Source organism: Euleptes europaea, chromosome 2 (genome assembly GCF_029931775.1).
Source record: "Euleptes europaea isolate rEulEur1 chromosome 2, rEulEur1.hap1, whole genome shotgun sequence".
In the NCBI taxonomy this organism is placed as follows: Eukaryota; Metazoa; Chordata; class Lepidosauria; order Squamata; family Sphaerodactylidae; genus Euleptes; species Euleptes europaea.
Window position 1 is genome coordinate 17,339,286 of NC_079313.1, and position 24,633 is coordinate 17,363,918.

General features: G+C 46.0%; 1 protein-coding gene across 1 annotated transcript in view; it reads right to left on the reverse strand.

The window, feature by feature from the left end:
- NOS1AP (nitric oxide synthase 1 adaptor protein) overlaps window positions 1-24,633 on the reverse strand; it is a 68,502-nt gene that overhangs the window by 15,190 nt on the left and 28,679 nt on the right. The window contains exons 3-6 of the mRNA XM_056845386.1: window positions 8,621-8,716; window positions 7,319-7,374; window positions 4,516-4,624; window positions 1,512-1,653 (exon numbers count right to left, since the gene is read on the reverse strand). Of these exons, the coding sequence (XP_056701364.1) occupies window positions 1,512-1,653; window positions 4,516-4,624; window positions 7,319-7,374; window positions 8,621-8,716 (403 nt within the window). The remainder of the gene's footprint in view (window positions 1-1,511; window positions 1,654-4,515; window positions 4,625-7,318; window positions 7,375-8,620; window positions 8,717-24,633) is intronic.

Consider the following 24,633-nt stretch of genomic DNA (forward strand, 5'->3'; position numbering starts at 1 on the left):
TCCAACTCTCCCTGGAATTAAGCATCCTTTTAGAGATAATGAAGTCCTCGGCAAAAAGTCAAAAGAGAAGTCCAGCACCACCTTAAAGGCCAACAATATTTGTTCCAGTTTGGGCTTTTGTAAGATCGAGCTCACTTCTTGAGAGTCAGCATGGTGCAGTGGTTAAGAACGGTGGACTGTAATTTGGAGAACTGGGTTTGATTCCCCCGCTCCTTCACACGAGTGGCGGACTCTAATCTGGTGAAGCCTGCTGGGTGACCTTGGGATAGTCACAGTTCTCTCTGAACTCTCTCAGCCCCATCTACCTCACAAGATGTCTGTTGTGGGGAGAGGAAGGGAAGGTGATTGTAAGCCGCTTTGAGACTCCTTAAAAAGTAGAGAAAACTGGCATATAAAAACCAAGTCCTCTTCTTCTTTTGATACAATGGCAAAGAGCGACAGTGAGCGGGAGGGTCTGTGGCTCAGTGGCAGAGCATCTGCTTTACAGACTGAAGTTCCCAGGTTCAATCCCTGGCATCCCCAGATAAAAGGACCACACCAGTGATGTGAATGACCTCTAATTGAGATCCTGGAAAGCTGCTGCCAGTCTGAGTTGACAGCACTGACTTTGATGGACTAAGGGTCGGATTCAGTATAAGGCTGCTTCATGTGTGTTCATGTACACCTGTGAGCTGCTTTTCTGGTGCATTCTCACTGCTGTGGAGGGGGGCAATGGAGTCAGCAAGGGGGGAGAAAGGGATGCACATTATTCATTTTGCTTATTCCAGGACTTGCAAGTAAAGAAAAAGAAGAGTTGGTTTTTATATGCCGACTTTCTCTACCACTTAAGGCAGAATCAAACCGGCTTACAATCACCTTCCCTTCCCCTCCCTGCAATAGACACTCTGTGAGCTAGGTAGGGCTAAGAAAGCTGTGACTAGCCCAAGGTCACCCACCTGGCTTCATGTGGAGCAGTGGGGAAACCAACCCGGTTCACCAGATTAGAGTCCGCCGCTCATGTGGAGGAGTGGGGAATCAAACCCGGTTTTCCAGATCGTTTTCAGGTTTTCTCCACCACTCCTAACCACCGCTCTTAACCACTATACCACACTGGCTCTCCACATTCCTCCACGTTCAGCCTGCGGGAGGGGTGGGGGGCATTGTTCTGAGCAAGTTGGAGGGTGAGAGTCATTCACTACTCCACAGCACTTTTTGACAACTCTTTTGCGCCAAGCTTGGTAGAGCCTTTCCTCAAGGCTCGAGTCCTGATTGTGTCTTAGTAATGTTCATGCCCCACTTTTCTCCCCCAGTGAGGACCCAAAGTGGCTTTCATCATCTCTCCCTCCTCCATTTTATCCTCACAACATCCCTGGGAGGTAGGTTAACTAGAGAGTGAGTGACTAGCCTCAGGTCACCTATATGAGCTTCCACAGCAAAGCAGGGATTCAAACCTGGGCTTCCCGGATCCTAGTCCGAAACTCTAGCCACGACCCCTTCCGTGGCCCATATTAACCTCCCTCCCGTCAGTGTACCTGGTGCTCCCAAGTCCTCGCTGCCCCTCTCACTCTGGCTGTCCTCCTGGCCATCGGCGTTCTGATGAGTGTGCTGTAGGCTCAGCTTGTGGCAGACCTCAAACGCTTGCCCCACAGTTCGGACAATGCGCATAGCTTGGCTCTGGAGAAGGAGGGAGAAGAAAGGACGCCTGAACGTCTGTGGGAATCTCCAGCCATTTATGCAGGGGAGGTTTACCTGAGGTTTGTTGCTTGTTAGACCCACACTTTCCTGTTGGGGATCTTTGCACCAACAGTCTCCAAAAGCAAATCAAGTCCCCGGCCCTTTAAATGCTGCTTTGTAATTGGCGTAGTGCTCACTGTGAGAGAAAATTCCTCCCCCAAACCAACTGCTGCATTAAAAAAAAATTAACAACCCAAAAAACAGAGCAATCTGAAAGGGGGGGAGAAATCCATGCCTTGGTTTTGAAAAGCCTTTCTTGTGCTCAGAAAGAGGTGTGAGGAAGCAGGAAGTGTTTCAATCCCGCCTCTGGACATGCTGCTTTGTAACTGGCTGTGATTGAAACCAAGCTTTCATGTCCCGCACTTTGCCTTCTGCATGGGGATTTCACCTGGGCTGAGCTCAGGGGAGAGGGAAGAATCGGGTTAACAGAGGAACGGGAAGTCCCGGGATTTGTGAGGGCTGGCAGCGAGGTCATCTCTAAAGGACGGAAAACTCATGCATAAGTCCAAGGAACAACCTACTCAGACCGGGGGCGAACATGAGTGAAAGTACCCATGCATAAATGACCTCCCAGGACTCGAAGAACTGAGGCCTCTTGCCAACCAGAGGCTGGGGAAGAGAACGCCGTGCTTCTCCGATGAGACTGGCGGGATGCCAAAGATCAGCTCTAGCCAGGAGCACAACAGAGGTCAGTGGCAAAGGACAATGGAGCCTGCTAATCAAGCAATGTGGACAAGCTCCCTTGCTCCCTGACTTAAGGCCTGCAGTGGACTCCAGGAGCTCCTGGAATCAAAAAGATCCGCGGCAAAAGGACTACGTCTGGAAACAGACCAGCCTCTGGGAAGGGGCCATGACTCAGTGGTAGAGCATCTGTTTGGCATGCAGAAAGTCCCAGGTTCAACCCCCCCCCCCGCATCTCCAGTTAAAGGGACCAGGCAAGTAGGTGATGTGAAAGACCCCTGCCTGAGACCCTGGAGAGCCACTGCCAGTCTAAGTAGACAGTACTGACTTTGATGGACCCAAGGGTCTGATTCAGTCCAAGGCAGCTTCATGTGTTCTGCTCCTTTCCCCCCTAAGACTGTAGTTTCTTGCCTGCATTTCTGATGGCAGGGCTATGAAGGATCTATATTTATCGTTATCTGGCAGGCTGCTGGCACCCCGAAAGCAGAGCAGATGGGAGAAGGACAGTATCTGGAAGAAGCCCTTTTCTGATCTGCCTAAAAGGATCTGAAGCAAGTCAAAGCCGGCTAATGAGAGCCCAGGTTATCACTTCTGCTTTCGCAGTGAAGGGGACACCCTAGGGATCGCTGTCCTCAGAATTCTGGCTACAAACAAGCAGTTCAGCGTTTTGCATGTGTTCTCGATGCTACCTGAATTTCAACTGACATTGATGGGTTCCCTCTAAGCTGCCAGGAATAGTACCCAGAAAGCAAGCTGTAAACAATTATAAAATGAGATCTTAAATGAGGATTGGTCCTTAGTGTTTATGGACGCAAATGGTAAATATTCTCCTCGCTTCTTCCAGATACCCTTCAACAGAACTTTCTCCTTGCCAGGCTATTTCCGCTGGTTAGAAATTAATAAATTCAGATGAGCTTTCTTATTGGTGAGATATAATGCCCTGGACTCAGCCAAGACACAAGGGCGATACAATAAAATTATTGCAGAAGAACGAAAATGCCCATTTTGTCTGGATCAAATAGACTCCCTAGCTCATATTGTTTTAGCATGTCCATAAACTAATATTGCATGAAATAAATACATCACTCCCTGGATAAAACAGCTGAAGACACTTTCTGAGAAGCTGATACTGCATTATCTGCTGTCAAATACATCGGTCAATTGCATGAGAGATGTGGCAACTTTTCTCTTTATAGTGTCAAGAAAAAATTTAATTTCATTTCCCCTTTTTAAAGTGTGAAGTGGTTGATGGATAGTCAGTGACTGTTAAATCTAGAAAGGATGGGTTCCCTCTACAGCCACAAGAAAGAAAAAACTTGAGTTCCCTTTAGCTTGCTCACAACCCCCACCTAAGGACTGGTTCCCACATCCAGGGGAGTAAGGCAGCAAAGTGCTTAGCGGTAGAATGGACTGCACAGCTTGTAGGTGCTGGATTCTGGCTTAGGAAAGATCTTTACTTTAAAAACTCACTGCAAACCACCCTCACACCACCCCCAAAGCACAGCAAGAGAGTAAAGCATAAAACCTTTCCCTTCAGGTGCTTGTTTTCTACCTGCTTGGAGCTTCTATACAGAAAAAGCATCCCAAGCTGGAACTCAGCACCTGCAGTTTGATTCGGTGCAGACCTCACTGCCACATCAAGGATCTGCCACCTCTTTCCTTTGCACGTGCAGAATCATAGAGTTGGAAGGTACCACCATGGTCATCTAGCCCACCTCCCTGCATACTGCCGGAAATTCACAACTACCTCCCCCCCCCACCCCCAGTGACCCCTACTCCACGCCCAGAAGATGACAAAAACAAAAAACAACCCTCCAGGATCCCTGGCCAATCTGGCCTTCAGGAAAATTGCTCCCTGACCCCAAAGTGGCGATCGACATGACCCTGGGCATGCAAGAAAGGGCCACAAGAGCCAAACACTGATGGAACCCTTCCTGCCCTCCCTCTCATGATCTGCCTAAAGTCACAGAATCAGCCTAAGTGTGAACCAGGCCTAAGCACTATTCCATACTGGTGGAGGGTGCCGCTTGAGACACAATGGTGAAACACCCCACAGGACTGCTCAGTTTGCTGCAGAGGTGGCAGCAGGACCTAGATTTGTCCCTTGGTCAGCTGGCTGACCTTCTTCTTGGACTTGAAGACGTTGCAGCGGAAGACATTGCTTGAGCCATCTCTGGCAATGTAGCTGAAGATTTTCAGGTCCTGGGAATCGTGGGACACATAGAATATTCTGCGGGAACAACAAAAATATACGAGAGTATCCCTGTTCACAAGTTATAGTGAGTGCACGTACAATCAGAGGAACAATAACCATATAAGAAAAGCCATGCTGGATCAGACCAAGGCCCATCAAGTCCAGCAGTCTGTTCACACAGTGGCCAACCAGGGGCCTCTAGGAAGCCCACAAACAAGACGACTGCAGCAGCAGCATCCCGCCTGTGTTCCACAGCACCTAATGTAATAGGCATGCTCCTTTGATACTGGAGAGAATAGGAATGCATCATGACTAGTATTCATTTTGACTAGTAGCCATGGATAGCCCTCTCCTCCATGAACATGTCCACTCCCCTCTTCAAGCCTTCCAAGTTGGCAGCCATCACCACATCCTGGGGCAGGGAGTTCCACACCTGAACTACTTGTTGTGTACACTTGATTTTTCTTTATACGATCATTGAGTAATTCTTGTGGTATATTCAACACACACACAGCTGAACGTGTGATTGAAACTGCCCACATATGCAGGCACTCGTCCCTGATTTCATCTGTCAGGTGAACCCCCACTGGTTCTTTCTCACAAACAGATGCAGGCATCCATGCGCAGGGTGCCAGCGCATTGACTGTAACATGTAAACAGGATTACTGTGAATGAGGGAGCTGGTTTTTAGGCTGTGTCGCCAGGAACTGTGATGAAATTAGGGCTGCAGGGGGGGAGGCGTTCTTATTTTGCTGTAAGCCTGGCAGCGACGAAGGAGACCAGGCTCCATATGAACAAGGCTGCTACAGAACTGCATATTCAGAAGCAATGCTAAGGGGTTTTCCACATTAACTGTTTAAAATCGGGCAGAGTGTGTTTAAGAACCTACAACAGCTAAGGAAATAGAGAATGAATACTGTTTTGATCCTGCAGTTTGAATACATGTTTATTTATTTATTTTTTCCTTCTAGTTTTAACCTCTGCAATTTTAGGATATTATCAAGCGTTCTAATTTTGCCCACATTTAGTATCTACTCGGATATTAATTAGTTGTGCACTTTGATAATCTTGCCAATTTAAGCACTTTGACCATTTATTTGTTTTTATCCTATGCTATTTAACTATGCAGATTTAATGGTCTATGACTGCAAATCAATTATTGATTGATTGATTGAATCAATAATTCTGCCATTGTTATATACAAACGGACAGTTCCGATAGCTCAAGGTTGCTCTTCTGTAGATGGGATATTACCTTCTCCTGGCATGAGGTGAGCTATATTTTGATCTCTGTAACTGTCTTCATATCCGCCACTGTGTAAAAATCTGAGTGGGTGAATATCACAGGCACTTGCTGGTTGTTACGAATGGTGACATGTAACAGCTTTTAATTAATTAATTTGTTCTTTCTTGCAATGATTTAGGCACTCAGTACAAGGGTACATCTGAGCTTCCTCGGCTCTGCACTAAAAAAAACACCACCAACCAGGCTACCGTCTTCCTATGCAACGACCCGCTGTCATTTCGGTCACATTTCACTTTTTAAAAACAATTATTGTTTAGTGCCCTCTCTGCCACTGGAGAGAACATCCATTTAATCACCATGGTCTAACAAGGCTTCCAATACATAAGAGAACCATGCTGAAACACAAGAGAACTAATAGTAGCAGTAGTAGTAGAAGAAGTAGTAGAAGGAGGAGGAGAAGAAAAGAGCAAGAGTCCAGTAGCACCTTAAAGGCTAACAAAATTTCTGGCAGGGTATGAGCTTTCGTGAGACAGCTCACTTCTTCAGAAACCCTGCCAGAAATTTTGTTAGTCTTTAAGGTGCTACTGGATTTTTGCTCTTTTCTACTGCTACAGACAGACTAACATGACTTCCCATTATAATAGTAGTAGTGTGTGTGTGTGTGGAGTGCCGTCAAGTCGCAGCTGACTTATGGCGACCCCTTTGGGGGTTTTCATGGCAAGAGACTAGCAGAGGTGGTTTGCCAGTGCCTTCCTCTGCACAGCAACCCTGGTATTCCTTGGTGGTCTCCCATCCAAATACTAACCAGGACTGACCCTGCTTAGCTTCTGAGATCTGACGAGGTCAGGCTAGCCTGGGCCATCCAGGTCAGGGTCTAATAGTAGTAGTAGTAGTAGTAGTAAAAAGGTAAAGGTCCCCTGTGCAAGCACCGGGTCATTCCTGACCCATGGGGTGACGTCACATCCCGATGTTTTCTAAGCAGACTTTGTTTACGGGGTGGTTTGCCATTGCTTTCCCCAGTCATCTTCCCTTTACCCCCAGCAAACTGGGTGCTCATTTTACCGACCTCGGAAGGATGGAAGGCTGAGTCAACCTTGAGCCGGCTACCTGAAACCGACTTCCGTTGGGATCGAACTCAGGTCATGAGCAGAGCTTGGACTGCAGTACTGCAGCTTACCACTCTGCGCCATGTGGCTCCTGTAGTAGTAGTAATAGTAATAATAATAAAGTTAAATGCAGCCAGGCACAAAATTTCTGTGCTTTCTTCCAGGCAGCCTCCTGTGATTGAACAACCTCCTCTACTGTATTCGCGTCATCCAGATCCCCTTCAAAAGCCTCATTTTCAAAAAAGAAACCCAGGAGTTGCCTTGCCCACCCAAAACTCACCAGCTATGTGCAATCTGCTACTGGTTAGCCCTGTCCTTCTGACTAGAGGCCAGCTCTGGGAAATCAGGCAGGGCTTCTGCCTTGCTCACAAGCTCTCACCTGTAGATGGGGTCATGCATCACCAGCAGCTTGGTCTCATCCCAGTCCCACTCTTTCTTCTAGGGGAGAAAAAAAGAGAATTGCAGGTGAGCAGGACGGATGCCTCGCTGAGCAAGCACATGGAGATGGAAGCGTCCTCAAGGATGGTTTTATGCAGTCTTGACTGTGTCAGCAATCCCTAATACTTCTTAGGGCCTGAGGATTTTCATAACATGCGATGCAATCCTAAGCATGTTTACTCAGATGTAAGTCCCACTGTGCTCAATGGGGCTTACTCCCTAGTAAGAGACCTTAGGACTGCAGCCCAGCAGTACACTCCTAAGCAGACTTACACCCCTTCTAAGTCCATTGAAGTCAGTGGATTCAGAAGGGTATAACTCTGTTTAGGACTACCCCATACATTTCCTAGTTAGTTTAGAGAAGGGGATTCCAGACTTTTCTGTTGTGGGAGGGGAAGGCAAGGTGCTTGTAAGATGGACTGATTCTGCTTTAAGTGGTAGAGAAAGACGGCATCTAAAAACCAACTCTCCTCCTCCTCCTCCTCCTCCTCCTCTTTAACAAGAGTTACTCCTGAGTAATGAAATCTATCCCAAGCAAGTCCTCCCCCACCCCAGCATGCTACTGAACGTTGTCCTGTCCTAGAACCAAAACATGGACTAGGAAGAGGGCCAGAAATGAAACTAAGCGGCCTAGAGAAAAAGCTATGAAATAGAAGTGTTTTATAGTCAAACATTCTAGAGCAGAACTGTTAGCAAGCTAGCCCTGAGGCCTCTAGAGGACACAGCTAGCAAGAAACCAGCAGCTCGTGAGACTGTTGGAGAGCCTGCCTCAGAGCATGGAGCACCAACCCTGTAAAGAAGGCTGGCTAAGAACCACTGGCTCAAGATCACCCAGCCAGCTTCCATGGCAGACTGGGGATGCTGGAAAGCTGATGCAAGAGTGCCCAAGAATGACTTTAGACCACTGATCTGACTCAAAGTAAGGCAGTTTCATATTTTCAGTATACACAGGAATTGATCATCAGCTATAGCCTGTAGAGTATTTGCATACTACAAATTTTGAACAAGTAACATTCTCTTATAAATATCACTCATTCCCAAAAAAGAAAATATTTCAAAGGACCATTTCCCCCCCAGCTCCCCTCCTGAGATCTCTTGCTGGCACATACACATCACACCACGAAAATCAGGAAGGGATACTGGGAGTTCAGTTCAAAACACAGAAGCCCCCAGGGTGGCCCTAAAGCCTCCGTCCAATCCACAGAAAGGATTCCGCACGCGGCGTGAGGAATCAGGAACGCACCTTCTTCTTCTTCTTCTTCAGCACCACCTTCACGCCGTCCACGGACACCATCAGGGTCACCTTTTTCTTCTTGATGCTTTTGGCTTTGAACTCATACTGTGGGGAGCAAAACACAGAGGAAATGAAGCGCCTTCAGTTCAGTTCTCCTTCCCATCTGCCACCTCCTACCTGTTCTGGCCATCTCCTGGTGGCCCTGTCAAGACTAACAGATTTTGTCCCTTGTTGATATTGCAACACATCTGGAGACATACAAATTTTCTGCACCAGATACTTGCGTGAGCAAATTACCATGCTGAAAGACCTACGATCAGTGTTATTCATTCACATCTAGCAACACTGGATATAAAGCTTACAAATTTCAAATAAAATACCTTGTAAAGTGCAAGCTAGAAGCTACAATGACTAAACTGAGGCTATCGTATTTTGGTCACATCATGAGAAGACAAGAGTCACTGGAGAAGACAGTCATGATAGGAAAAGTTGAGAGCAGCAGGAAAAGAGGAAGACCCAACAAGAGATGGATGGACTCAATAAAGGAAGCCACAGCCCTCAATTTGCAAGATCTGAGCAAGGCTGTTTAAAATAGGACATTTTGGAGGACGTTGATTCATAGTGTCACCATGAGTCGGAAGAAACTTGACGGTATTTTACACACACACACACAAAGTGCAATTCCAGATGTGATTTTGAATAATCATGTTTTGTATAATTTGACCAGCATTAAAAGCTAGCAGGTCTGACTGAGACGCTATGCAGGAGAGGCAGTTTCCCTTAGCTAGGTTCCTCAGGCCAGCATGTGAAGGTGGGCTTCGTATGAGGATAAGGACTGACACGTGCTTAGAGTCGCTTTACTCCTGACCACAAGGAGTCACAACTCCCACAGTTAAGATCACACCGTTTGCCTTCAGCAATCTCAATCTACAACACAGATTTGTCTGCAACTCGAGATTCCACGTCTGGCGACAAGCTCCAAACCTCCCACTGCCTCGCTGGGAAAGGTCTGTTTGCCTCGAGCTGCCAACTCCTTTCTTGTGATATGGTAATAGCATGAGTATTTGGTAGAGGCATCTTCTCCTTCCTGCCAGACCAGGCGTGAAGTGGCCAATGGCACTCTCTGCCAAAGAGATTGCTTGGCCATTCACAGATGTCTAGTCTGCATTATCTTCCTTTGCATTACCCCCACCCCCAAGAGTGGTCGTCTTGTTACCTTATTCTTTCAAAGGAGACACGTGCCAGTCAATTTATATTTTGCGGGGGTGGGAGGGCTTAGAGAAGGGGGAAGGGCGTTCTTTGAGTCTTCTGGTGCCCATCAAGAGCCTTTATCCAATATGCTTGAACTTCCTGCTCCTTCTTCATTCTGAGGAAGTGCATGGCAGGACACTGTTTTGAACCCATACCTTAAAGGAAGAAAGAGACTGCAATACACCTGGCTTTAGGGACAACTGCAATTATATTGGGAATCAGTCCGTGAATTCTTGCTTGTATTCTTTTTTACTTTGTTATCATTCCTCATTGTTTTAAAGATCTCGCTAAGGCCCTTTCAATCCCCAGTGAATTTTAATTTTCCTTTTCTAATACATCCCTTTGTCGACTTTATATAAAAAGTATTGGGTATGCGTCATCAGAGCCTGAAAAGGCAAAGTGTGAATCCTGTATTCATGTTTCCCGTTAGCACAGGAGTATATTTGGCTTTTGGGATATGATGCTTTTAATAATAATAATAATAAGACTTGGTTTTTATATGCTGAGTTTCTCTACCACTTAAGGGAGAATCAAACCAGTTAACAATCACCCTCCCTTCCCCTCCCTGTGAGGTACGTGGGGCTGAGAGAGCTCCAAGAGAGCTGTGACTAGCCCAAGGTCACCCAGCTGACTTTATGTGTAGGAGTGAGGAACCCAATCTGGTTCACCAGATTAGCATCCACCGCTCATGTGGAGGAGTGGGGAATCAAATCTAGTTCTCTAGATCAGAGTCCACCGCTCCTAACCATTGCTCTTAACCCCTACACCATGTTGGCTCTGAAGGCGTTCTTGTTTGCCTGAAGAGTCAGATTACGATGGCTTTCACAGGGCAGATTTAAGTACCCTAAGGTCAAGAACAAACCTACATGAAGGCCAAAACTAAGTGCAAATGATCTTCTGTAATTATATATAATGAATTTATTACAAGCAAAATCAACAACATGTATACAGCTCTACTATACATGGCAGACCCCTGGTTTGATCAAGGAGAGCTGGCTTGGGAGTGATGGGAGTTTAGCTGGAAAGCATTCTGCGTATTCCCAGAGGCATGGTTTCTCCACAGCCATTAGTGGTGATGGTGGTGGTGGTGGTGATTATACGGGCTGTTCATCCACTCTTTGCTGTCCAAGGTATGCTCTTTGTTGCTGAACACTAGTCCCTACCACTCAGCTACTGCAAGGTGGACAGAGCTAGAGGAGAGACAGCCCTACAGAGGAAAGGGTCCACCATTATGCAAGCCGAAGTCCTCCTCACCCCACAGTTTCCCTTTGAGGAAGGAGCAGGGTTGGTGGCGAGCACCCACCAAAACATGTGGATCCTTTATCCAAACTAATGTGGCAAAGCTAATGCCAAACTAATGTGGCAAAGTCTTTGGTCTTTGCTGGAAGGTTATTCTAACATAGCCAGCGTGGTGTAGTGGAGGCTAATCTGGTGAACTGGATTTGTTTCCCCACTCCTCCACAAGAAGCCAGCTGGGTGACCTTGGGCTAGTCACAGCTCTCTTGGAGCTCTCTCAGCCCCACCTACCTCACAGGGTGTCTGTTGTGGGGAGGGGAAGTGAAGATAATTGTAAGCCAGTTTGATTCTTCCTTAAGTGACAGAGAAAGTCGGCATATAAAAACCAACTCTTCTTCTTCTAACAGCAACTATTTTGGTAGGGATACTATCATGCCATATCTTCTTGATACGCATTACAAATGCACAGTCAAGTGTACAGGCTTCAAAAGGCCAAGGGTAAGTAGGAATAACATCATTTGCAGTAGAAAAGAGCAAGAGTCCAGTACCACCTTCAAGACTAACAAAAATTTTGGCAGGGTAAGTGTTTTTGTGAGCTGCAGCTCATTTCTTCAGATTTGAGCTGTGGATCACGAAACTCATACCCTGCCACAAATTTTGTTAGCCTTGAAGGTGCTACTGGACTCTTGCTCTTTCCTACTGCTATAGACAGACTAACATGATTATCCATCATGATATATCATTTAAAGTGCAATTCTAAAGAGAGTGACTCCAGTCTAAGCCCATTCATTTCAATGGGCTTAAACTGGGGTAACCCTACATAGGATTGCACTGTGAGCACACCGTTTTCCAGGAGACATTTTACTTGCCCGTTTTATTACAGCGTGTAACCAGGGGGACTTATCCTGAGCTCTCAGTATGGAACAGACTAGAAATTTATTCATGTAAACAAAGTCAGCAAGGAATGATTCACACACATTTCATGCGCGCTCTTTCTCTCTTTCGCACAACCCCCCCCCCCCGGCTCACATGAAGCATAAGCCCCAGTGACAGATTGAGAGTGAAGTACGGCACAGTCCAACATCTCAAGCTCGAAGGAAGCTCCAGATGGAATCCTTTTCTGGCTGTGAATTTGGCAGCAGCTGGGCAATGCCTTTCCCATGTTAACGGCGCAACAAGCCTTGTAGGCAAGTAACTGTGGATTGGCTCCTAAAGGCTCTTTCTGGTCATGGTGGCCATTTCTGCTCCTGGAAGAGAGGGAGGGCAGTTTTCGCCAGTGCTCCCGTCTCACGGCAGCTCCCGACTCAGACTTCCCCAAGGGGGTCCACTGACCCATGGTGGCATGAGAGAAGACTTCAACAGAGTGGGGGGAGTTGGACAGCCACCATTTATACAGAACAGCTCTGCTTGCACCTCTTGAGTTGGCCAAGACCTTGTACATCAAACTTGAGAGCCAGCATGGTGTAGTGGCTAAGAGTGGTGGCTTGGAGCGGTGGAGTCTGATCTGGAGAACCTGGTTTGATTCCCCACTCCTCCACATGAGCGGCGGAGGCTCATCTGGGGAACTGGATTGGTTTCCCCACCCCAACACACGAAGCCAGCTGGGTGACCTTGGGCAAGTCACATTCTCTCAGCCCCACCCACCTCACAGGGTGTCTGTTGTGGGGAGGGGAAGGGAAGGTGATTGTAAGCTGGTTTGATTCTGCCTTAAGTGGTAGAGAAAGTCAGTGTATAAAAGCCAACTCTTGTTCTTCTTGTGCACCATCTGATTTTTTACTCTGTTTTAATTGGATTTTAACTGAATTGATGGTTTTAATCAATACTGTTTGAATGGAATGTTTTATCATTTTATGGTATGGTATTTGATGTGGCGCCCTGTGGCGCAGAGTGGTAAGCTGCAGTACTGCAGTCCAAGCTCTCAGTATGGAACAGACTAGAAATTTCAGGTAGCCGGCTCAAGGTTGACTCAGCCTTCCATCCTTCCGAGGTCGGTAAAATGAGTACCCAGCTTGCTGGGGGTAAAGAGAAGACGACTGGGGAAGGCAGTGGCAAACCACCCTGTAAACAAAGTCTGCCTAGTAAACGTTGGGATGTGACATCACCCCATGGGTCAGGAATGACCCTGTGCTTGCACAGGGGACCTTTACCTTTTTTTATTTGATGTGAACCCCCTTGAACCCAGCCATGGCTGGGATAGGGCGGGATATAAATCTAATAAATAATAGATCATGATGGGTAGCTGTGTTAGTCTGTCACTAGCAACAAAAAAGAGCAAGAGTCCAGTAGCACCTTAAAGACTAACAAAACTTCAATGGCAGGGTATGAGCTTTCGTGAGCCACAACTCACTTATCTGAAGAAGTGAGCTATGGCTCACGAAAGCTCATACCCTGCCAAAAATGTTGTCAGTCTTTAAGGTGCTACTGGACTCTTGCTCTTTTTTATTACCGAAATTAAGATAAACTATGTCTACAGCATTCCCCTGATCCAGCAAGGTAATAACTTTCTCAAAAAGAGATAAGGTTAGTCTGACATGACTGGTTCTTGAGAAACCCATGATGGCTCTGAGTAATCCTTTCTAAATGCTCAAAGACTGACTGTTTGATGATTTGTTCTTAAACGTTCCCAGGAACAGACATCAAGCTGACAGGTCAGTAGTTACCCGGATCCTCCTTTTTCTCCCTCTTGAACATGGGGACAACACTTGCCCACCTCCAATCTTCTGGCACCTCACCTGTTTTCCAAGAATTCTCACAAATAACGGACAGAGGCTCAGAAATTACACCCACGAGTTCTTTTAGTACCCTTTTACTATGCAGATGTACGGCCCTACTATGAAAAGCATAGAAGTGGGATCAGAACCTTTATGTTTGCCCTTGAGGGGCAAACATTGGCTCCCCAGAACTGTTTCAGGGCAGGAAAACAGGAGAGGCTTAACTCATCCACACGCAGGCTGTGATCCCAATCAGAACACATAATACTAGAATGCGGGGTCATCTGCTGAATCTCTCCGTTCGATTTAGAACAGGGTGAGAAATTACAAGCATCAGTGAAGAATGCTTCAAGAAAAAATCCTCCCCCCTCCTGCCAGAATACTGAATTAGCTTATAAAATTAGCTGCTGCCCACGTGCAGAATGCATTTTTGGTTTAAGCCTATTTTGTTCAAACCCACAGCTCAGTGGTTGCAGTTAACACTAAGGGTTGTGCGGAATAATGCTGTCCGCCTCCTCTCGACCAAGGTCAAGGAAATAAGAATGTTCTCAGAAGACTGGTCAAAAAAGCACAAGGACTGCAGAGCTTTCCTGGGCTTGCTCACAGTTCCCTGGAGGATTTTTAAAAGATTCTTTTCAGCGGTATTTGCTCAGATTGATCTGGCCTGTGTTTTGTGTCTGGGAATGGACTAAAGCCATTGAAAGATGCACTTTTTGTATGTGCAGAATCTAAGGTGACATTCCAAGCTGCAGAGGTGGTTTTCAGGGAAACAATGTTTAGTTCATGATACAACCGTGCATGAAGAGCCCCGTGGCGCAGAGTGGTAAGTTGCAGCCCTGCAGCCCAAGCGCTGCTCATGACCTGGGTTCGATCCTGACGGAAGTAGGTTTCAGGTAGCCGGCTCAAGGTAGACTCAGCCTTCCATCCTTCTGAGGTTGGTAAAACGAGTATCCAGGGGTAAAGTGTAGACGACTGGGGAAGGCAATGGCAAACAATCCCTTAAACATAGTCTGCCTAGTAAACATCGGGATGTGACATCACCCCATGGGTCAGGAATGACCCGGAGCTTGAGCAGGGGACTACCTTTACCTACAACTGCGCATGATGGAGGCATGCAGATCAATATTCAAAACTCAAGTAATTAAAATTTTTGACAGCATCGCCCACAACTCTCAGCCCTGCTCCTAGAAACCCTGTCCCTGGAAGCTGACCCAAACTAGTTCTGCTTGCAATTCCTGAAACACCTGGTCCTTCTAAACGGAAACTACGTCCCACTAGGCTTGTCTCCAGTTCTGCCCAGTTTCCCTGGGCAAGCAGTAAAGGCGTCCATATACTGTGCAGAGACACCAAGACCTGGAGAAATGGTTAGAATCATTCAGTGAGCAGCCCCACGATACCTAGAGATAACAACCATCCTGTAAACCACAGCGCATTAGGAGGACACTTAAAATTCAAATTAAAAAAAATACTGACGAAAGTATCAGGTGTAGCAGGTAGGCGGAGGCAGAGATAAATACAAGGCTCAGAAGTGGAAATAAAAGACCACGCCCCCGTGTATCATTTCAAAGGGCCTCTCCCTTAGACTGGGGTTTTCATCATTATGGTAGCATTGTGAAATAAGACTATATTAGTTACTAACCTGTTGAACATACCTCTTCTCTAAAAAACTGGAACGACTGCAGAGGTTTTGCATTTCCTGAACTCTGGGGAAATGAGGATCAACCTCCCCCCCACCCCACCCTGTGCTTGCGGAGAGTAGCGATTCTATTATAATCAATGTTTATTCTAGGGTTGTTGGCCATCCCCCTCCCCAAATAAGTTTACTCTAAAACACCAAGACTTGATTCTGATTCTCTAGCCAGACACTCCTTCCTTTTTTAGCCTTCCTTTCTTCAGAAAGGCTGCTGAGCCACTAGCTGTGCCATTAGGGTTGCCAACCTCCAGGTGGTGGCTGGAGATCTCCCGCTATTACAACTGACCTCTAGGTAACAGAGAGCAGTTCCCCTGGAGAAAATGGCCGCTTTGGCTATTGGACTCCATGGCATTGAAGTCCCTCCCCTCTCCAAACCCTGCCCTCTTCAGACTCCACTCCCAAATCTCAGATATTTCCCATCCCAGAGCTGGCAACCCTAATTAAAAGTGATCTCCAGCTGATAGAGATCAGCTCCCCTGGAGAAAATGGCCGCTTTGGCAACTGGACTCTATGGCATTGAAGTCCCTTCCCTCTCCAAACCCTGCCCTCCTCAGGTTCCGCCCCCAAAATCTCCAGGTATTTCCCAACCCAGACCTGGCAACCCTATATGCCATATCTTCCTGCATGGGACAGGAGTTCCTTTTTAGACTGTTTCCAGCCATACTTAGCATGAGCCTGCACAGAGTCGTCTCTTATGACTCAGGGTCACATTTGAGACAGAAGATCACAAGACTGAAGTGAGCTGGGCAGATATTCACAGGGCCCTTCCGTCTAGACATTAGGAAGAATTTTCTAACAGTTTGAGCAGTTCCTCAGTGGAACAGGCTTCCTCGGGAGGTGGTAAGTGCTCCTTCCCTGGAGGGTTTTAAGAAGAGGTTAGATGGCCATCTGGCAGCAATGCTGATTCTATGACCATAGGCAGATGATGAGAGGAAGGGCATCTTGGACATCTTCTGGGCATGGAGTTGGGGTCACTGGGGGTGTTGGGGAAGAGGTAGTTGTGAATTACTTGCATTGTTTAGGGGGCTGGACTAGATCACCCTGGTGGTCCCTTCCAACTCTATGATTCTATGACATTTCCATTGGCTTATCAGAGAAGTGGGGGGGGGGCAGTAACCACCATCTCCCAAGGACATTTCCCACTTTGATTGCTTTCTGTTCTTCATTTTTTAAGGTTTGTGCATTGCTATGCAGAGCAGCCCTGGCTCTTTACTCGGTACATATTTCTTGTATTCTAGCAGTGCTACATTGTGGCATATTGTCTATATTTGAGGACCACTGAAGAAGACGTGGTCAAAACGTGTCTGGTCATGAGTTTCTGACCTGATTTGATGTTTTCTGTATACAGATATTTCATTGATCGTGCATTTCTGATTTGTCTTGGTATTTTATGTAGACAGAGATACTCACTTTTGATAATATACATTTATACATATTGTTTCTCTGCAACTTCTTATTCATAAGAACATAAGAAAGGCCATGCTGGATCAGACCCAGGTCCATCAAGTCCAGCAGTCTGTTCACACAGTGGCCAACCAGGTGCCTCTAGAAAGCCCACCAGCAAGACAACTGAAGTAGCATTGTCCTGCCTGTGTTCCACAGCGCCTAATATAATCGGCATGCTCCTCTGATCCTGTAGAGATTAGATATGCGTTATGACTAGTATCCATTTTTACTAATATTCTTCGGTTTGAACGCTGTCTTACCAGAAGCATGGGGACTCAATGTGAACTGGAACAACAGTGTAGAGGGGGCCTTTACTTGTGCCAGTTTCCCTGATCTAAAATGGCCCCAAGGGAAGCGCCGTTTGGCCCGCTATGAAAATGGATGTGCACTGGTATTGAATGCATGTGCATTTTTAAAGTGGGAAAATAGCACCCTCCCAGGGGTAGGGGTGGGGAGGCTGTCTGACTATTGTATTATACGCCTCGCTATCCTCCAGACTGGACTACTGCATTGTGCTCTGTGTGGGGCTCCCTTTGCAGAGCACCCGGAACCCCCCGATTGGATCAGAACGCAACCGTCAAGTTACTAAGAAGGATCTAAATTGGGAGGGGTAGCAAATACGGTAGAAGACAGAGCCAAGATGCAGGATGATCTTGACAGGCTGGAGAAATGGGCAAGAACTAATAAAATGCACTTCAACAAAGACAAATGTAAAATTCTGCATTTAGGTAGGAAAAATCAAATGCATAATTATAGGATGGGGGAGACTTGTTTGAGCAGTAGTGTGTGTGAAAAGGATCTTGGGGTCTTAGTAGACCAAACACTGAACATGAGTCAGCAGCGTGATGCGGTAACTAAAAAGGCAAACGCAGTCTTGGGCTGCATCAACAGAAGTATAGTGTCCAGATCACGTGAAGTGATGGTATCGCTTTACTCGGCTCTGGTTAGACCTCAACTAGAGTACTGTGTTCAGTTTTGGGCACCACAATTTAAGAAAGATGTAGACAAGCTGGAACGTGTCCAGAGAAGGGCAACAAAGATGGTGAGGGGTCTGGAGACCAAGTCCTATGAGGAAAGGTTGAAGGAGCTGGGTATGTTTAGCCTAAAGAGGAGAAGACAGAGGGGATATGATAACCATGTTCAAGTACTTGAAGGGCTGTCATATAGAGGAGGGTGCCGAGTTGTTTTCTGTTATTCAAGAAGGTCGGACCAGAACCAACGGGTTGAAATTAAATCAAAAGAGTTTCCGTCTAAACATTAGGAAGAATTTTCTAACAGAGCAGTTCCTCAGGAGAACAGGCTTCCTCAGGAGGTCGTAAGCTCTTCTTCCCTGGAGGTTTTTAAGAAGAGGCTAGATGGCCATCTGTCAGCAATGCTGATTCTGTGACCTTAGGCAGATGATGAGAGGGAGGGCATCTTGGCCATCTTCTGGTCACTAGGGGTGTGGAGGGGGGAGTTAGTTGTGAATTTCCTGCATTGTGCAGGGGGTTGGACTTGATGGCCCTGGTGGTCCCTTCCAACTCTATGACTCTATGATCTGCCGCCATGCGAGTATTAGGCCTGATCTTCAAGAGTGTTAAAATGGCTCTCCGTGCCAACTCAACCCAACACAGTCCATACACTCGAGAGATAATAAGAAGGGAAGCATTTCCCCTTACATTCCTCCCTGTATGTTATCGTCACGGGATGAAGCCATGTGTTGAAATTCTTCAACTGTCTGCCACAAGCCACATGTAAGAAGCAAGGATACTGCAGCATGGGGCCCACCCCGCAGAACTCCCTTCCGTTGGAATTATGGGGGCATTCTTTAAACAGCTATCTGGAGATCTCATCCTTCCTCGCCCGTCCTCTTTCTTTACAGCTGCCTCTCGGCTATGAAAGGACGGCGATTCTAGATTATCCACAGTATTTGAGAGGGAGATGAAACGAGAGAGCAGAAGCAGGGTACCATGGACATGAGAGGCAGACGTTAAGCCAAAAAGCGTTGTTTTGGTGGAAATCTGTTTGAGGGGGAAGGAGGGTGGCAGATGGGATTCAGATTCGTCCGGGAGCCTTGAAGCTAGATTTCAGGCACCCGAGTGCTTCATGGCTGTGCATCTGGAAAGTCTCTTGATACAGACAGAGGTGAAAGGTTACCCCACACAGCAGCAATTCCAGGCATTCCAGGCAAATACCAGGGGCCTCCCTCCTTTGCAAGTTGCTCTTATATTTATTTATTTTAGCCCTTTTTTTTTTACCCTGCCCTCCCTCCAAGGAGCTAAGGGAAGCACATGTGGCTCTCCCGTCAGAGGCTTGTACCCTGGCCTCCTGAATCCTGGTCAGACATAGTGGGCTGCTCTCAGAAAGAGCCAGATGGCCAACTGAGTGAATACCTCTAGCACAGGGGTGCCAAACATATGGACCGCGGGCCGGATCTGGCCCCGTAAGACCCAGTGTGGTGTAGTGGATAAGAGCGGTGGTTTGGAGCGGTGGAGTCTGATCTGGAGAACCGGGTTCGATTCCCCACTCCTCCACATGAGCGGTGGACACTAATCTGGTGATCCAGGTTGGTTTCCCCACTCCTACACATGAAGCCAGCTGGGTGACCTTGGGCTAGTCACACTCTCTCAGCCCCACCTACTTCAGAGTGTCTGTTGTGGGGAGGGGAGGGGAAAGTGATTGTAGGACGGTTTGATTTTCCTTAAGTGGTAGAGAAAGTTGGCATATAAAAACCAACTCTTCTTCTTCTCCGGCCCGTGAGCTAAGCTAGGGACTAAGCTAGGAGATAAGTGTGCATGATACTCTCTCAAATTCAAGGGCCAATGGGATTTGGAACCTAGGCTTGATCTGAATCCTGGCACAGTTCTGGAACCTGTCTTCAGTACCAGTGCTCATCTACCTCCCTGGACACATTAGCATGTGCAATCTTCTTCGCAACTGCCTGTTTCCTAGAGAACACCTTAGATCGCGTGAAGATTGCCTTTCCCGCACCACTGAGTAAGCATAGTTGCTCTTTGCACATTACAAGCAGAATATGGGATGGCGAAATTGACAAACTATGTGAATAGAAGACCAAGCAAAGAATCCCAAGATAAATGGAAATGTTATTTTGAATACTCCTCTTTAAACTTGGTTTGTGGGGGAAAATTTGGTGAGAAAGTAAGCTGAGCCTTGAGAGAAACATGTTTTTAGATGTTAATTTTAGATTAATTAAGAAAAATGATGTCTAGATATTGGCAGTGGAGTTAATTATCGGAATTAATTAGAATTTTTAAGATTTCTGTGAGGACTGTCCTTAGAGGTGAAACAATAGTTTATTTATACGTTTAGAGTATTATGAACAAGATACTATAAATCAGGGTAAAATATATTTGTTAGAAATTATTAATATAGTAGAATGGTAAGAGTTAAATATAGAAAGACATAAGAAAAATGGAGAATTATATTTAATGTGCTGTTTCTTTAGAAAGATAATAAGTAAAGTTGCAACATGGACTTTTAATGATAATATAGATGTGAGCATTTTAAGTTAAATAGTTTGCTCTATTGGATGTATGAAATATTTTTATCATGCTAGATTAGCTGAATTGTGTGTAGGTACTGTAGCAACTTCAGTTGGATATTAATTCAAAGTATCTGTTTTTTAATTTTTATATCTTTTTGTATTCTTGCATTATTTTCTATTCTGCTCTATCTTTTTATATCTATTATATAGTAAAAATGGGTTTTTTTAAAAAAGCAGCACGTTGGGACTGCCAAGAAAATCAAAGGCCCACCCTCTTCCATTTTAAATTATCTTCTGATACATTTCATTCCCTGAAGTAAAAAATGGACTGGCAGTACTAACAACATAAATGGGACATCCCCATATATGTGCAGGGGAGGGGGTTATGTTCTGGATGGTGGTAGTGGCGGTGAATATAGCTTAGGAACGAAGTACACTTTAGGTTCAACTAGGTCGGTTATGCATGGGTACTTTCACTCACATTCGCCCCCGGTCTGTCTCGGTTGTTCCTTGGAGATACACATGAGTTTTCCCTCCATTAGAGATGACCTCACTGCCAGCCCTCAAAAATCCCGGGATTTCCTTTCCCTCTATTAACCCAATTCTTCCATTTCTCCTGAGCTCAGCCCACTTGAAATCCCCATGCATAAGGCAAAATGCGGGATGCAGAAGCTTGGGGGAGTGACATTTCTCTCACAGAAAGAACTACGGCCAATTACAAAGCAGCATGTCAAGAGGCGGGGACTCAGATGCTTCCTGCTTCCTCCGAGTCCTTTCTGAGCAGAAGACATTTAGAAATGACGTTTGGGGTTCTCCCCCCCATCTCCCATTCCTTTTAGGGAGCTCCATTTTGTTTGTTTTTTAAAATGCTTTTTGACTCGGCACTTGGGTTTCCACGGAGAGGAGACTTTTCTCTCAAAGAAAGCACTACAGCCAATTACAAAGCAGCATTTCAAGGGGCAGGGACTCAAAAACTTCTTGTTTTAAGCTTGGAGACTGCTGGTGCATAGCTTTGCAAGAAGAAAGTGTGGGTCCAGCAAGCAACGAACCTCATGTAAAACGCCCATGCATAAGCGACCCTAGACTCATAGCCACAATCAGACCCCCCAAGTCCATGGTGGACACCAGAGTGTCCACTAGGTGGGAGAAAGGCTGAGATGACACACCCATCCCATGAGACACCAAGCTGAGCTTCTGTTCTGCTGAGAGAAAGGCTCTGGCCTGGGCTGTGTTGAGGACCCCATGCCTACGAGTTGTATTCAGAATGCTGGGACCAGCTGGCTCTTTTCCAAATTAATTAAAACTCATGGCAATTGAAGTGAGGCAACCGTCAGCTCCGTGAGACTCCTCCCTCAAGAAAACCCTGACAAGGACGATATCCGTGTACGGGTGACTCGTACTTCTCATAAGGAGAGATCTGCAGTGACTGCTTTCAGGACTGTGGAGAATGTTCTGAGTAATGAGGCAAGCCCAAATGTCAGAGCACAGCAATGGTAGGGCCATTTACAACAGGCAAAGCTGGAAAAGTGTCATGGCTCAGTGGTACAGCATTGGCTTGGCATGCAGAAGGTCCCAGGTTCAATCCCCAGCATCTCCAGTTAAAGGGACTAGGCAAGTAGGTGATGTGAAAGACCTCTACCTTAGACCCTGGACAGCTGCTGCTGGTCTGGGTAGACAATAGTAACCATGATGGACCAAGGGTCTGATTCAGTATATGGCAGCTTCATGCATTCATGTACATATCTGTCCATATCAGTGGTTCCCAAAGTGGGCAGTACCACCCCCTGGGGGGCAGTAGGATTACCTAGGGGGGCACTAAGATGCAAGAGGGCAGCAGGAGGGCCCTAGAGATGAGCCCCTTCAACTGTGTTGTTCACTAATTTACAATAGATCAAGCTATGGCACCGTGCTGGCAAATTTGGTGGAAAGTATCAGACTTTGAAGAGCTGGTACCACTGGATCAAGTTCTTCAGTTTTGCCGAATAAATTTCAACTAAATAGTTTTAATTTGATTTTGAACAGATGTGCAATTAATGGTTACTGTTTTGAAATTGTATTGTTGTTATCTTCTTTAGTGAATCATGCCAACCCCTATTTTGAATAATGCTTTTTATAAGATAGGGCAGGGGGCGCTGGGGTTGAGTCTGTGGGACCAAGGGGGCGGCCGTCCGAAAAGTATGGGAGCCACTGGTCCATATGGACAAATTTAACAAACTCTTCAGGTGAGACTGGTACAAGGACGGATACAATAGTTTCCATCGTTCAGTAATTCCAGTAGCCACGTTAGCGGAGCCCAGTGGCGCAGTGGTAAGCTGCAGTACTGAAGTCTAAGCTCTGCTCAAAACCTGAGTTTGATCCCAACGGAAGTTGGTTTCAGGTAGCCGGTTCAAGGTTGATTCAGCCTTCCATCCTTCTGAGGTCGGTAAAATGAGTCCCCAGCTTGCTGGGGGTAAAGGAAAGATGACTGGGGAAGGCACTGGCAAACCACCCCGTAACCATAGTCTGCCTAGTAAAAGTCAGGATGTGACGTCATCCCATGGGTCAGGAATGACCCAGTGCTTGCACAGGGGACCTTTACCTTTTAGCCACGTTAGGGTTAAGCAGCAAAATATAACAGGAATCCAGTTGCACCTTAAAGGATAACAACAATTAATACAATATGATCTTATGAGTCAGTCATCGCTACAACAGATGCAGTCGACCTAGAGAAACCTGTCAACTTTCCTGAGGTTGAGAACAGCTCTATTATCATCTCAACACAAAGCTGTACAGAGGTGCTAAGCATGCTCAACTCAGAGGAGTTGCGGAGGAATTTAATCTCAGACAAACTAATCACTCCACAGGCTGATAACATCACTGTTATCAAAATTAAATCTTAAGTGGAAAGAGGGCGTCGTGCAAGACAGTGAATTAGCCGGCAAGCTGTCTCCTATCTCACTAATTTAAATCTAATAGGTGTCAAGGAAGCTGTAGAGGAGGAGGAACGATGGAACTGTCTCTGTTTCGGGCCTCTCCCCCTCCCACTTCCTGACTGGCTCTGGGATAAAAGATTCTGGCCCAGAAAAGTCACAGTTCCCAGAACTAGGGGTTACCGCACTTGTATTCCCAGCGATGTATTAAGAGTTTGAAAATGTTATAAAAAATACTGTTTGCACTTTCTATGTATTCCTAGCGATGTATTAAGAATTTGAAAACGTTATAAAAAATACTGTTCGCACTTTGTTTGGCCCCTTTAGCTGTGAAGACGTCTTCCAACCATTTATTAGCTGTGGTATCCAAAAACCCTTTTAAAGCGATTTTTTATAACGTTTTCAAACTCTTAATACATCGCTGGGAATACAAAGTGTGGTAACCCTTGTCAGTCAAGTCAGCTCTCATCTTACACATTGGGGGTTACCGCACTTTGTATTCCCAGCGATGTATTAAGAGTTTGAAAATGTTGTAAAAAACATTGCTTTAAAAGGGTTTTTGGATACCACAGCTTATAAATAGTTGGAAGACACCTTCACAGCTAAAGGGGCCAAAGTAAGTGTGAACAGTATTTTTTATAACGTTTTCAAACTCTTAATACATTGCTGGGAATACAAGTGCGGTAACCCCCATTAAGCATGGATGCAAAAACAACATATTATGATCAAACTTCTTCCAAATATGTCAAAGACCCTTAAAAATCCTTAACCCAAGAAAAACCCCATACTGTATGCATTCACATTCCCGCTTTTCCATACACATTTTATTAATAAAGGCAATATGGATTGGCCCTACACATTCATTCAGAATCAGGTCCCAGTATAGCAGGCCTTATATCCAAGTAGGCATTCAACTGCATCCTTAAGTCAAGTTTAAAAAAAGCAACAATAGCTCAGAGCTTAGTTCTATCTTTTTTGCTGATTTACTCACCTGAACACATTCATCAAGAAGACTAAAAACACAGGACGAGATTCAGGCTGCAGTTGTCTGTGCAAAACTTGAGAACAAGGGCCAGCAATAAGACACACCACAAAATTTCTGAGCTGAATGAATGGGATTGGCCCACAAAGGGAGGTAGTTCAGTCCTAACATAGGATACAACACAGCTTTCCTTTGTTTCCCATCTGCCAGGGTGCCTCCTTTTATGCAAACCTGGTTTTAAAACAGATATTATTGGTGAAGTATAATGCCACCTGTCCACCTCACCGAGTTTCTGGGGCACGGTTCATTA